This window comes from Trachypithecus francoisi, unplaced genomic scaffold (genome assembly GCF_009764315.1).
Source record: "Trachypithecus francoisi isolate TF-2019V2 unplaced genomic scaffold, Tfra_2.0 Lachesis_group12, whole genome shotgun sequence".
In the NCBI taxonomy this organism is placed as follows: domain Eukaryota; kingdom Metazoa; phylum Chordata; class Mammalia; order Primates; family Cercopithecidae; genus Trachypithecus; species Trachypithecus francoisi.
The window spans coordinates 80,174,676-80,189,963 of NW_022681457.1; the positions used below are offsets into that span (position 1 = coordinate 80,174,676).

The window sequence follows — 15,288 nt, forward strand, 5'->3', positions numbered from 1 at the left end:
TTTCTCACTGGGCCGCACATTTCATTTAGTCATGGAGGCCTCCTTTACATCTTAATGTCTGTTCCTTGATCACCACCTTTACCACTACTGTTTCTCTCTCCCGGCTCCTACCCTGCTCTTTTAGTCTATTATTTTTGCTGCCTCTAAAACAATCTTGGTAAATCACAACTCATCAGAGGCTCTCCATTGCCTGTGACAACGCTCTTCTCTTAGGAATAAGACTATGATCTTTCCTGGCTGCTATTTCCAGTATTGTCTTCCTCCATTCTTGCATATGCCCCCATGCTCCAACTTAAGGCTGTTTTTGTCTTTCTTTCATTGCCTGTACCTCTGAACAAACTGAGCCCTTTATGGGCAAGAGTTACATCTTACTTTTTGACTCCTAAGTTCCTGACCCTCGTTAAGCATCAGTGCATGTTTGATTGAGTGGATTTGTCTGAGTAAAACAGCATCACCAACTAGAGGGGGAGATAGTTGATAAATTCTAATTTAAAGAAAAAAAAAACAAGAACAGACCCTTGATTTAAATTCTGACCTCTTCTTATCCTTCTGCCTGGCCTCTTCTCTATCTGAAACAAACCTCTAGCCAGAGGCTTAAATGTGAGCTGAAACCCCTGCTCATCTATCTCTAAATCGTATGCTCTGCCTCTCTCTCCTCCTGTCTTGTCTGTCTGCCTCTCTGCTGTAGCAAAACAACAAACCAGTGCATAGAAAGAACATAGGCTTTAGAGTCAGACAGAACTGGATTCAGTTCTTGGCACTATCATGTTTTAGCTGTGGGACCTTGGTTAACCTCTCTAAATCTCATTTTCTAGTCTGTAAAATGTAGACAACAGTACCTATGTCTCAGCATTGCATTGAAGATGAAATGTGAAAATATAAGGTGCTTGGCATACTGTAAGCCATTAGGAAATAGTGGCCTGCTGCTGTTATTTCGAAGAGAGTTTTTGGGCTCTCACACTTGGATCTGAGGGCTAGAGCTGGAGCCCAGTGTCCATGGTGCTGGAGGTGGGGTCCCTTTCTTTGGTGGGGTGGGACTCCATGGCTAATGGATTGACCTTTTGAGGTCTGTTTGTCTTGTAGGCTCTGTTGGACTTCCTATCTTAAGACTTCATACCTGGGACATGGATGCGCCCAACTTGTTCTCTCTTCCCTTTTTTTGTAGGCTCCCAGGCCAGTGCCAGTACTTGGGCTTGCCAGTGGCGGATTACTTCAAGCAGTGGATTAATCTGAAAAAGGTACTGTGTCTGAGCTCCAACTGGGTGCTTCCCCTTATGCTCTTGTGCTTCAGAGCTCCCGTCCTTTGCTTTCTTTTCTTATATCTGTTCTCCTTCCTTTTCTTTTTGTTCTTCTCTTTTCTTAACCTCTTCCTTTTCCTTAGCTAATATGCACTGAAATGTGGTTATTTCTGACAGTGGAGAGCTGCTTGGGGACCAGGCAGCTGGGCAGATTATGACACTGCCCTAGTCGGTGTCCCCCAGACATGCAGAGAAGTCCAGTTGAGGAGATTTCTGGGGGCTCTTGCTCAGAGCTGAGTCTGTGGGCAGAGCTGCCTTGTCTGTAGGAGAGACGTGGCGCTAGCTGAGCCTCTGGGAAAGTATTCGCCTTTGTTGTTATCATGAATGTGACCTCTGACCCTCCTGACTGGCCCTGATATATCACTCTGGTTGGGAGGCAGAGTTCATTTAAGTTGACGTTGTTCCTGCCTTGCTCCAGGAGAGCCTGGTTCATGTGAGGAAGAGCCATGGAATCTAGAGTCCAGTTCCCTTTGGACATGAGGGCAGAGACTGGAACTCATGTAGCGTCAAACATCTGGGGAGCTGGCGCTGAGGCTATGGACCGACAAGGACCCTGTGTGGCTAGGATAGTGAGCCCTGGAAGAGAATGAATCACTTAGAAAACTGTACTTTCCTAGCAGAGTATCCCTGCTCTAGAGGGATCCTTGCTCTGGGAGGCCCAGTGCACTAAGGAGACTCACCTCTATAAATCATTCTGATCTAAGGGCAGCAGTCCTGGAGCAGCCTCAGGAGCTTCATGCTACCAGTCAGAGGAAGCTCAGAGAAAGGAGAACACACCAGGGGTCAAGGTAGTGGCTCCCAGGGCGCTTAGAGAAGAGAGAGGTCAAGGGGGGTGAGGCTAGATATGGCAAGGATTTGAGTCTTGACCTGGACATTCAAGGAAGGTGGGATATGGATAGGAGGAGAAGAGAATGCTTTCTCGGCAGGGAGGGCAGCATGCTTTTGGTGTGTGTGGGGCCTGGAGCTAAGCAAACATGTGGAGTAGCAGTGGAAGAGAAAGCTTTATAAGTATTTGTGCCACACTGACAATGACCTTGGACTTAGTTCCATACTTTGTGGCATCATTTGTGAAGTCCTTTGCTTTCCACTGGTGGACAGGTGCTTTGCACTTGGCTTGTTTGCAGTTTGACTCCTACCCCCCTTTCCTGCTGATCTCCCATGAAACTGGGCAACTGCTGCTTACTACTACTCTTACGCTGAAGAAGCTAGGCACTGCCCTAGGTTTGGGCCTTGCCCTATGGCCTGCCTTCTGTCTGAAATGTCCCTCAGTCATCTTCATTGACATATTCCCTGCCCTGGAAGATTCAACTCAGTTATCACTTCTGAGAAGCCCAGCAGTCAGTCTCTTGCCTTGAGGTTCCTTGGCACTTGGGAAATCACTTATCTCAGTTGAAACTGAATCCATGTGTATTTCCTTCCACACATGGCCATCTGGATCACAGAGATGAAGTCTGGTTCCTCTCTGTGTCTCCGGTGGCTAGGCCAGGGCTGGGTATAGAGTATGTGCTTAGTGAGTAATTGCTGGCTGACGGATTCATCTTTGAGGACGAGTTCCACAGAGGTCCCCCAAGGCAGAGCTAGGCATGTGGGTGGGGCTAGGCGTGTGGGTGTGGCGAGGCATGGACCCTGGAATATAGCATACCGGCTGTCAGAGCACATCTGAGCTGCTTGCTGGCCTCAGCAAATGCAATGTGAAGGCCCGGCCAGGCGAGGCAGGCGCTGACCATGAACAATTACCCTGTGAAGTTCACTAGACTTTTTGGTGTATGGATAGCTCCCTGCCTCCAGGTTCCTTGGCAGAAAGGCAGGAAAGCAGCCAACTCATGTTGTAACATTGCCACGCAGGGTCACCTTGGTGCTGCTGGCCCAAAGGGTGGGAGTAGAGGCAGGCTGCCCAGAGTCTGTTCAGCTTGGTTCCCCTGCAGACTGTGCTGACCTGAAGAGGAAGGGAATAGGTACAAGGGGAAACTGAGGACTCTGTTCCTAGTTGGCCTCGTGATTTCTTCGTGTGAGGTAAGCTGAGCAAGTCTGGGAGAACAAGGGGTCTAACCCCTTCCTCTCTGTACTCCAGCCACTTTGTATTGCAAGGGTGCTTAAAGGCCCGACAGGAGAGATGGCTTAACCCTGGACTTTAGCTCAGTCCTTACCAACAGCCATTCAGGACATAGAGGCTGCTGAGTCCTGGAGGCCCAGGGGCATGGTACTCTTTCTGACCTTTATGCTGTGCGACTTGGTGCAGGCTGCACTAAGATTCCTGCTTAAAAAGAGTAATGATAAAAGCAAAGCCAGAGAGGTCATTGTCAAGATTGCAGGAATATTATGTAAAAGCCTTACTCCATGCCTTGTGTCCCCTGTGTGACCCAGGCTCTGGTTCTCTACAGGGTCCCCTCCTGTCCTTGATCTTACTTTGTGTTTCCCCCTTCCCTTTCTTCTCTCCTCCTCCTCCACTCCCCCAGCAGAGCATTACTCCTTGAGAAAGGTGGGGAAGGTCCTGGTCTGCTTGGTCACCTGAGACTTGCCTAGTGAGTGAGCAACTGGGGATGAATTCACCATGCCTATTTCCTAAGACCTCTAATCTGAGAAGAGGCAAAATGTCTTTCAGCTGCCCTTACTTCTCCAGAAATGGTGTGGGTTGCATCAGGAAATAGGCACTTTTCAATGGCCAAGTTTCCACATCTCCCGCTGCCACCTACTTCCCCTGTAGCAGAGTGGAGCAGGCCCGTGTTTGCTGACATTTGGAACGTCATTGAATGATCTTATATTCTTATTGAGCTGTCAGCATAGAGAGGACTTGGGGCCCTGCTCCCAGCTCCCTCCAGGAGATCAGAGCTGTCACTGAGGGGCCAGAAGAATAAACACAAACACACACACACACACACACACACATACGCACATGCATAAATATACACATGTATATGCATGTGAATGCATACACCCCAAGTGAGTATACTCCAGATTGCATGTCTGTATCCATACATGTGTTCATGTATATGCACATATTCATATAAGCAGTCACCTGCAGAAGTATTTGGAGACATACCCAGACATGAAGGTGTTTATACATTTGTATTCATAAGGTATAAAGATATGTGCACACAGGTAAACATACATATATATATAAAATATATATATCTTCATCAATAAATGAATATTCTTTTTTGTGTGTGTGTGAGATGGGGGATGGGTCTCCTCTGTCACGCAGGCTAGAGTGCAGTAGTACCAACACAGCTCACTGCAGTGTTGACCTACTAGGCTCAGATGATCCTCCCACTTCAGCCTCCCAAGTAGCTGGGACTACAGGTGCCCATCACTGTGCCTGGCTACTTTTTGTATTTTTTGTAGAAATGAGGTTTTGCCATGTTGTCCAGGCTGGTCTCAAACTCCTGGGCTCAAGCAGTCCACCCTCTTCAGCCTCCCCAAGTGCTAGGATTGCAGGCATTAGTCACCGTGCCTGGCCAATAAATATTTTGAATGCCTTCTGTGTGCCAGGTACTGTGTGAGGGCCTGGGGATAAAAGAAGGTAGATATTGAATAAATAACTTTAGTTGCATTGAGTAACACTAAACAGTTCAGAGTCATGGATCATATAAGAAGGAACTAACTTAATAGGGTGGGGTCAGAGAATTGTTCCCTGAGGAAGGATGTCTAAGCTGAGACCTGAAGAGTGAGTTGGAATTGACTAAGCACAAAGTAGCATGTGACGAGAGACTGAGGTGAGGAGAAGCCTGGCAGCTTTATGAAACTAGAATGTAAGTTCTAGGAAGAGAAAGAATTTGTGTCTCTTGTTCACTGCTCTACCGCCATCACTCTGAATAGTTCCTGGCACACAGATGTTTAATCCTTATTTGTTGAGTGAATGAATGCCTAAAACATAGTGAAGGTGGCAAAAGGAGAGTGGCATGAGATGAGACTAGAAGGAAATCAGGAGCCTATAGACCACACTTTGATTTTGACCTCGATGTTTAGGGTAAGAGGAAGCTATTAATGGGTATTAAATATAAGAGGGGTATCATCTGATTTGCATTCTAAGAAAGTTCTCTCTGGCTGTAGTGTAGAAGGAGTTAAGAGCAGATGCAGGAGACCAGTTGCTGGTTTTTCTTAATAGGGCTATGGCATTTTTGGGTGGGACAAATCATTGTGTGGGTGACATTGCAGAACTTGTAGCATCCCCAGCCCCTGTTGATTGAATACCAATAGTGCCCCTCTCCAAGTCATTGTGATAATAAAAAATATCACCCCGTATACATTTCTAGTGGCCTGGCCAGGGTGGGAGTGGAGGAATACTGTCCTTGGTTGAGAACCACAGAATTAAGCTGTTTCTGTGGTCCAGGTGAAAGATGGTAATTACTTGGATTGAACTGGTAGCAGTGGAAATGTAGAGAAATGGGCCAATTCCTGAGTATTAAATGGTATAGTCGGTTCTGCTATAATGCAACATATAGATTTCTGAAAATCACTGTGCTAGAGAAAGTCATGCAATAAAAATTCAGTTAGTGACACATAAAAGATAGAAATCTAATAAAAATTGTAGCATAGTTTTACACATTAATGCTTAAGAAATACATAAATACCACAATAAATACGGTACTTTACTCTGTAAAACCCCAAAGTTTGCTTATAGAAATGGGCGTGAGAAGGGTTGCAGCTTGTGAGTTATTGTGAAGTAGTGGAAGAAGATCATCTGAAATCAGATGGAAAATTGTAACCAGATGAATGTGGTCCATAACATGCGGTGATCTAGGTGACTGGTAGATGTTTAAGATGTGCCCACGTATGTGTTTTATATATTCCTACCTAGCCCTGTTCAGTGAGGTATAGTTTCCTGTGTTTATCTGGTGTTTCTTGTGAACAAAATTGCACATAAGCAAATGTAAAATTTGTGTTACTATAAATTGTTCCCAATACATCAGTTGCACTGGACAAATTTGCTCTTTCAACGAGTATTATAGTAGCACTGATTGTATAATAAACAGGAAATGGTGATTGTTTGTGAGGGTTGAGGATGAAGGAGGAGACCATGATGACCCCGGGATTTATGATATGAGCAACTGAATTGGAATGAGTTGACTGAGATAATGGGAGAAGGAGAAGTTTCAGGATTGGAAAAGAAGGTGAAGTCAATGTGGGGCATATGAGTTAAGATGCTTTTGAGACATTGAGGAGGCAGTTAAGTACATAGGTCTGGGGCTCAGGGGTCAAGCCTAGATAAGAGATGCAGATTTGAAGACCAGGCATGGTGGCTTATACCTATAATCCCAGTGCTTTGGGAGGCTGAGGTGGGAGGATAACTTGAGGCCAGGAGCTCAAGACCAGTCTGAGCAACATAGTGAGACCTCTTCTCTACAAAAAAATTAAAAAATTAGCCAGACTTGATGATGCATGCTCGCAGTCCTAGCTACTTGGGGGGCTCAGGCAGAAGGATCCCTTGAGCCCAGGAGGTCGAGGCTGCAGTGAGCTATGATTGTGCCACTGCACTCTAGCCTGCAGTGCAAGACCTTGTCTCAAAGAAACAAAAAAAATTGGCGGTGTTATTGGTCTGTGACTGATAATTAAAGCATGAAAGTGGATGAGATTGCCAAAGAAGAGGGTATAGGGTGAGAAGAAAGCCTAGGACTGAGAAATATCAACATTTGCGAGATAGAGAAGGAATAGTCAAAAATAGAAAGAAAATATAATAAATAGTCCTGAATTACAGATTGTATTTTGTGTGCTAGACCTGTGTTTTCCAACATAGTTTCCACTAGCCACATGTGGCAGTGTATCACTTGAAACATAGCTAGTATGAATGAAGAGCACATTTTACATTTTATTTAATTTTAATCAATTTAAATGAAAAACTTCCTTGGCCAGGTGCAGTGGCTCATGCCTGTAATCTCAGCACTTTGGGAGGCTTTGGGAGGCTGAGGTGGGCAGATCACCTGAGGTCAGGAGTTTGAGACCAGCCTGGCCAACATGGCAAAACTTTCTCTCTATTAAAAAAAATACAAAAAATTAGCCGGATGTGGTGGCAGGCGCCTGTAATCCCAGCTACTCGGGAAGCTGAAGCATGAGAATCATTTGAACCCGGGAGGCAGTGTAGGTTACAGTGAGCCAAGATCATGCCACAGCATTCCAGGCTGGGCAACAGAGTGAGACTCCATCTCAAAAAAATTAATTAATTAAAAACTTCCCTGAAAAATTTTATGTTTAGTACAACGTGAGTTGGTGAATCTACATTTTAAACTGTTAATTGTATAAAATCTAAATACAGGTTAAGTATTTCATTTTTTTTTTTTTCTGAGACAGAGTCTTGCTCTGTTTCCCAGGCTAAAGTGCAGTGGCATGATCTTGGCTCACTGCAGCCTCTGCTTCCTGGGTGTAAGTGATTCTTGTGCCTCAGCCTACCAAGTAGCTGGGACTACAGGTGTGTGCCACCATGCCAAGCTAATTTTTGTATTTTTAGTAGAAATAGAGTTTTGCCATGTTGGCCAGGCTGGTTTCCAACTCCTTGCCTTAGCAATCAACCTGCCTTGGTCTCCCTAAGTGCTGAGATTACAGTCATGAGCCACTGCGCTTGGCAGATTAAGTATTTCTGGTGAAGTTTTAGCATCCCAATTGAGATGTACAGTAAGTGTAAGTTACACATCAGATTTCAAAGACTTGGTATGAAAAAATGAAAAATGTCTCATAATTTTTTGTATTGATTACATGTGAAATAGTATTTGGCTATACTAAAATAAAATAAATTATTAAAATAATTTTATCTGTTTCATTTTACTTTTTAGTGTGGCTACTAGAAAATTCTAAGTTTCATATGTGGCTCACATTATATTTCTATTGGACAGTGCTATGCTAGACACTATGGTTATGTACCTACATTGTCTAGTCCTCACAGGACCCAGTTCAGTGGTTGCTATTATTTTTCACATTTTAAAGTTGAGAAAACCAAGGTGTGGAGAAATGATGAAACTTGCTGAATGGTTTCACATTAGTACGTGGCAGAGCTTGAACTTAAATTTAATTTTGCTAAATGCTGACGAGACAGAGAGAGTAAAAAAGTGATAGAAGAAAGGTCATAAGAGTGTGGCATTGCAGAAACCAAAAAAAGTGTTTCAGAAGAAGAGGAGTGGTCAGTTCAGAGAGGGCTGCACAAGGGGAAGACTAAAATATGAGCCCCGAACTTAATAACAAGGGCCTCAGTGATCTTGGTCCTGAGTGGCACGATAGGGACAGGAGCCAGATTGGAGTGAACTAAAGAGTAAATGAGAAATGAGGAGATAGAGAAACTTCAGCCTTTTCAGAAATGTTGAAGGAGAGAGAAAGGACAAGAGCTGTGGCGGGGCAAGTGGGGGTTAAAGCGGGTTTTGTTTTTAAGGTAGAAGACGCGTTTTTCTGTAGGATTTATTAGAAAAGGAAATCCTGTTGAAGGTGCAGGGGAGAAGAAGCCAGTAAGGGAGGCGTCTGAGGAGGTGAGAGGAGAAGGGATGGAGAACCTAGACTCTTGAAATTGGCTCTCTTTAGGAGGAAGGTCCCTGCTTCTACTGGGACAGGAGGGAAGGAGAGGAAGATGGGCACACATGGAGGTAGGTGGGCTTGTAGATTTGATGGCAGCAAGTTGAGGTAGTTACCGTCTGATGGCTTTTATTTTTCTGTGTGAAACAAGATGAGTCATTTGCTGATCACTAATAGGGAAGGGCTGGGGAGTGTTTACAGGATTGCTGTAGTTCTAGTCAAGAATAGATGTATAACTGACTTGAGAAGTATAGTAGGATTTCTAGGCAGTGTTGAGGATCCAGTTGAGATTGCTTGTATTAATTCATTGTGGAACCACTCTGTTCAGTTGTATGACTTTTCGTTATTGAACCTCAGCTGCCTGGTTGTGGGCATGGAGAAAGTAGACATTTAGATTCATCCAGGGTGGAGATTTTCCTCAAGGAGGTTTGATGAAAGGGATAGGGAATTGAAAATATTGGTAAGACAGAAGTTGACAAGATGGATTATGGGATCTAAGCTGGATGTTGGAGGAAAATAAGATAGCAGGGGGTCTGATGGATGTGGAAAAAGTAAATAGGTACCAATAAAATGAGGAACTGGTATGCTGGGTATAGTTTAGCATGCCAGATGGAAGGATTAGAGATTATGGTTAGAGAATAGGTGTCTGAATTAGTGATTTCAGAGATGGGGCAGTTCTAGGTGTTGGCAGGTTCTCAGTCTCAGGGTATGGCCATGGAAATGGGTAGCTGATGTTGAATGGGAAAGAATGTTATTATGAATAAGGAATCAAGAAACAGAAAGGATGGATGAGACTTCCGTAAGGATGTGAGTATGTGTATGTATGCAGGCACGCATAAAATATGTTTCCCTATTGCATGTGCATGGACACATATGTATAAATGTAATACAAATGCATACCTACACACATAACCACACAAGCGTGTGCACACCACACATATTTGAAAATTGTGTGGAATTCCCTCTGACGCCTGGGCCTGAATAGGGTGGTGCTATGGTTTGGATGTTTGTCCTCTCCAGATCTCATGTTGAAATTTGATCCCTAATGTTGGAGATGGGACCGAATGGGAGGTGTCTGCATTGTGAATGAATGGATTAATGTCCTCCCTGGGGCAGGAGTGGGGGATGTCAGTGAGTTCTCACCCTATTCATTCCCAAGAGAGCTGGTTGTTAAAAACAGCCTGGCACTTCCCCCTGTCTCAACTTGCTTCCTTTTGCCATGTGATCTCTAAACAAGCTGGCTTCCCTTTACTTTCTGCCTTGAGTGGAAGCAGCCTGAGGCCCTCACCCCATGTCCAATCTTTAACTTTTCCAGGCATCAGAAGCATGAGCCAAATAAACCATTTTTTTAAAATAAATTACCCAGCCTCAGGTATTCCTTTATAGCAACACAAAATGGACTGAGGGAGGTGGGCTTCTGGAGAAGCAGGCAGGCAGCCTTAGGAGGATTCTGAGTCAGTCCTGGCAGGCAGGGCTCAGCCAGTCAAATCTAGCAGCTGTAGGGACAAGGGCCACCCAGAATTTAACAGACCCTGATATATCAGGGTATGAAGATTGCTGCTCCACTTTTCCTCTGCCATCTGTACACTATGCCTTGCTGCAATTTCTGGGTGCTCTAAAGAGGATGGGATTGGGAACAGCTCTTAAAGAAAATCTTGGGTCCCTCCAAGAAGCATTCTGTCTCTCCCCCTCCCCTGGGAGGGTGCAGCAGGAGAAACTGCCGAAGGGAGGGTTGGTGTCTACGATTGAGTGCGACTTTTCCTGACCTTGGAGCATTCAGAGTCCCAATCAGTGCAGTAATAAATTAAGGGCTTATGGAGGAATAAATTCTCGGCCTTAATGAAGTTCTTTGCTGGGGGCCATAGGCAGGTCAGCAGGTCGGGATGATGCAGATTGGAGGCTTCAGCAAGTGGGCTGAGCTGGCTGGGAAGTCATCAGGAGTGAGGGGATCCAAAACCCTGCTAGTCTGTTCACTTTTGGGGGAGCTGTGAGGATTAAGCTGCTACGGAAGCTAGGATACTATAGAAGGGTGGCTGCAAGGTGCTGGCCACAGAGCTCCTCTGCTGGGGCTATTCAGAAGCTAACTTGGAAAAAAGAACAAACAAAAATGAAAACCAAGAGAGGTGTGAATAGCTAGGGGGCTCCGCAAGGTGTTTTTTTATTTTGGAGAGGGGGAGAGTTTGCACTGAAGGCAGTTACTTCTGGGTCACTCTGAGGTCAGAACCAGACTGGGGCTGTGGTCTCGGTCTTGGGCATCATCCAAAGTGCAGAGCATTGTCTGTGGGGCAGTGGGCAGTTGTGGGCTAGTGTCCTGATGGGAATCAGCTCTGCAGGCCAAGTAGATCAGGGCCTTCATCTCTCTTTGGGAAAAGACACATGCACAGAGCACTAGGTAGAGATGAGGTGGAGGTGTGAGCACAGGCACAAGATAAGAAGAGAGTGAGTGGGAGAGCAGCCCAGAGTGCTTGCTGCTGGGTTTGATGCTGGAACCCCAGGAGGGACGAGTCTTGGAGGCTGGAGGCTACTGAATTGTAAGCTGAAACAAGAACCTGAGCCTTGAGACTCCAGATCCTGAGCTCTTTCCCCTTTCAACCCACTCTCTGCAACATCTGCTGTTGGGAATAAGCTCTTAGAGTGTAGTCCAGAGATAGAGGACTATCTCTGTCTTTGGAGTGAGGGGCTGCCAAAGCTAGAGGGAATGTCTCCTTTCTTCCCATCTCCCTGCCCCCATGGTGTAGTGCCCAGCCTGGGCTTTTCCTTTAAATATGTCTTACAGCTGTCTGAACTCTGAAATTTCTTTCACTCCTTCCCTCGCCTTGTTAACATGTGTTGCCTTTGGGGTAATCAGGGAAAAAATATTATGTCCTTTTACAATTACCGGGTTTTGGAATATTAAAATGTCTCGCTGCATCGGCACTGTTATTTTGATTGGTATTCTAACCTTTGACTAGCCCATAAAGCGCGCCGCTCCTGAAGCCAATATTGCAGGACTGAAATTTAATTCCGAAATGATTCCAGATAATAGGGAGACAGATAATATATGCATGAAGGATATTATGTTTGGACTAACTGCAGCAGGGCCAGGACTGGGGAGCTGAATAATAGCCCAGAGTGAGTTATAATCTGTGGGACAGAAATGCCTTACTGTCAGGGCCAGGAGGGGAACTCTTAAATCAAAGGCACAGGAAAGGGTGTGATTGCAGGGTGCTTGTTTTGACAGGAAGAGCACCAGAGCCAAGGGTATGTAGTAAAGGCTCTGCCCCATCTTTTCTCTTGAGCAAGATACCAAGGCCCTGGATGATCTAGTTGATTGCACCATTCCTATCTCTACATCTCCTGTCTCTCCATAACATTCCAGCCGTATCAAACTTCTTACTGTTTTTCAAATATACATGACTATTTCACCTCCCCTTACATATACTGTTCCCTTTTCTTACATTGCCTTCCCCTTTTAGTGTGTTGGGAAGCTCCTGTTCATCCTTCAAAACCCTTGTAGGTGATGCTTTCTCTGATGTTCCCCCACCTCTGGTAGAAATAGTAAGTCACTTCCTCCTTTGTATGGCTTCAGAACTTTGTATTGAGTGTATTACATGCTTTTGTAATTATCTTCCCACTATACTGTGAGCCCACTGAAGTCTATATACCACCCGTCTCTGAATTTCCAGTGCATGGCACTGGACCTGGCACACAGTAGGCATCAACAAGCATTAATTGAATCCACATTGAATCTTGGGCTAGACTAAAGAGCTCCAGAGTCCAGATGCCTATTCCTCTGCTGGAATTCCCAGACAAATAAATTTAGAGAAATTAAGAAACTTGCCTAAAGGCACATAGCTAGCCAGGAAAAGGTGAAGCTAGGATTTGAACCCAGGTCAGTGTGCTCTTTTCTTCAGACGATGTATCTTAGGGAAGTGGGCAGGGAAGGAATTAGAGGTTAAGGTACGAAAGACAAATTCATTGCCCTGACTCCTTCCTTCCATAGCTCAGGACTTGGGTCCACTTTGCTGGAAACTGCATTCGTTCTTAGCATTTATGGGACTCAGGTCCCAGAAGGGATTGTGCCTCCTGTTGCTGCTGTTGACCTTTGGACAGTTACTCCATACAGAAGACATTTCTCGATTGTGAGTTTGTAACCGAGAATCAGGACAGTACCTTAGGAAAGGTACTTAAGTGTGGTTTTGGAGAGCTCTCAGAGAAGTAAGCAGGCAGAGTACAAGGAGCTCTTAGCAATGTCAGAAAATGCCACAGACATTCCCTTCCTCCTTCAGGACTTGTGGAACTTGTGTTTTGTGTATATAGTGATAAAGTACATAATGGGAAAGAAAAACTGTAGTAAATTCGTTTTTGTTTTTTTTTTTTTAACGTGGACTTGTGTTTTATTTTTTGAGACAGTCTTTTACTCTGTCACCCAGGCTAGAATGCAGTGGTGTGATCTCAGCTTACTGCAATCTCCGCCTCCCAGGTTCAAGCGATTCTCATGCCTCAGCTGCCAGAGTAGCTGGGATTACAGGGGTGTGCTACTATGCCCAGCTAATTTTTGTATTTTTGGTAGAGATGGGGTCTCGTCATGTTGGCCAGGCTGGTGTCGAGCTCCTGGCCTTGAGTGATCCACCCACTTCAACCTCCCAAAGTGCTGGGATTACAGGCATGAGCCACTGTGCCTGGCCTGTGTTTTATTAATTACAATATTATCTGCAGAAACCTGGAAAAATAGTACGGCTGTATGTGAGATTTACCCCTCATTTAGTCTTCAGGTGATACATGGTGTATACACTGAGTCCTGGGGAGGTGGGATGTGGCTCACAGCTGGAAACTGCTGTGCAAGGGAAGAGCTTTGGAGCCAGAGGAGTCTGGCTTGGATTTCTAATATTGCTACTCACTAGCTCAGTGATCTGGAGCAAGTCCCTCTCTGAACCTGTAAATGATGACTAATACCTGTCACACAGAATTTAGGCTCTGGAGTCAAGTAGACCTGATATGGAATCTTGGCTCTACATTTACTAACTGTGGGGTTTTAGAAAAGTCACTTAACTTCTTTGAGCCTTGGTAGCTCCCTCTATAGAACAAGAAAAATCATATCCACTTTCTAGAATTGACCTGAGGATGAAATGATAGCACTATGCCCCTGCCCTTCCCTTACCCTGGTGCTGGCCACTGGAGATGAGATGACTAGGCTACAGGGAGAAGAGGAGTCAGGGGGGACAGGAGATCAAGGTAGACGTACAGGACATTGTGGGCAGGAGCTAGGAAAAAGAGACTCTCACAGCAGAGTTCATGTGAGCATTGTCAAGGATGAGCTTAATGCTGTCATTGGACCAGCTTACCCTCAGCTCACACTAAGGAACAGAGTCGATCATCTCACACCCTTGATTCTGGCTACCATCAGCATGCCTGGCTGTCCAATGGAGTACAGAGGCACTTTCACCTTAGGTCAATTCCTGGCCTTATCATCTACCTGTGTTACAATCTTGGACAAGTTACTTACCTTCCTTGAACCTTGGTTTTTTCATTTGTAAGGTAGAGATAATTAATAATAAAACCAGGTGCTGTTCTAAATGCTTTTTACAAATTAACGCACTTAATCCTCAAACAATTCTAAGGGAGAAGTTCCATTATTAGCCATTGTACACCTGAGGAAACTGAAGGGCAGAGAGGTTCATCAGCTGGTGAGTGATAGAGTAAGTATTTGAATCTAGGCAGTAGACTCCAGAGTCCATGCTCTTAACTGCTTTACTTTGTTGCTGCCAGTGCAAAAGAGGGAGGAGTCATTTTTATTTGGGGTGTGGGAGAGAAAATCAAGAAAGGTTTTGGTGGAGATACTTGAGTCTTGAAAGATGAGTACGTTCTCAGGTGATGGTGCAAGTGCATCCAGGCAAAGGGAGGAGTGTGAAGAAAGGCCTGAAGTGGTGAAGCACTTTGCAGGATTGGGGAACTACACACAGCAGTTCTCAGGTGTTTTAAGCTACTTGTGTGGACCAGCCATGTGTATGCTTTTACTGGAGGAAAAGAGGAGTGAGAGTGAGCATGTGCAGTAAGGAATCATTGGCCAATGTCTAGAGTGTTGCCAGCCTAAACTGCCTTCTAAGAGTGGTACAGTAGCTCCAGAAAACTGCCACGTTTACATGCATGAAGGGAAGAGAGAGCCCGTGGGCCAGCGATAGCAGGGAGGGAAGCAGCCACCGTACCTTTTAGCATATTAGCTATGGACAGTCTGAGACCGTAGGCAGAAGACCTCTATATCCTTACGGTAAATGTGGGAAATCACAGTGTGAGGAATCAATTAGATCATGCTTGTAAAACTCTTAGAGGAATGCTGGCACTCAGTGTTAGGTGAGCAGCTTGGTACACCCTCAGCTGAAGAGCTAGCCTGCCTTGCTCTGCATCCCTGGTGGGTGTGGCTACACTGGGTACGGCAGGAGGGGGAGCAGGAAAGAAGCAGGTGAGGGAATCAGCTCAAGGCAGCTGGGATTCTTTCTTTCTCTCGAGGTTCCCTGCAGCT

At 45.2% G+C, this 15,288-nt stretch overlaps 1 protein-coding gene across 12 annotated transcripts in view; it reads left to right on the top strand.

Moving 5' to 3' along the window:
* The window catches only part of ERI3 (ERI1 exoribonuclease family member 3), a 134,122-nt gene that overhangs the window by 68,870 nt on the left and 49,964 nt on the right, over positions 1–15,288 (top strand). For all 12 annotated transcript variants that reach the window (XM_033226703.1, XM_033226706.1, XM_033226700.1 and 9 more), the window contains one exon: positions 1,166–1,238. In XM_033226703.1, the coding sequence (XP_033082594.1) occupies positions 1,166–1,238 (73 nt within the window). The remainder of the gene's footprint in view (positions 1–1,165; positions 1,239–15,288) is intronic.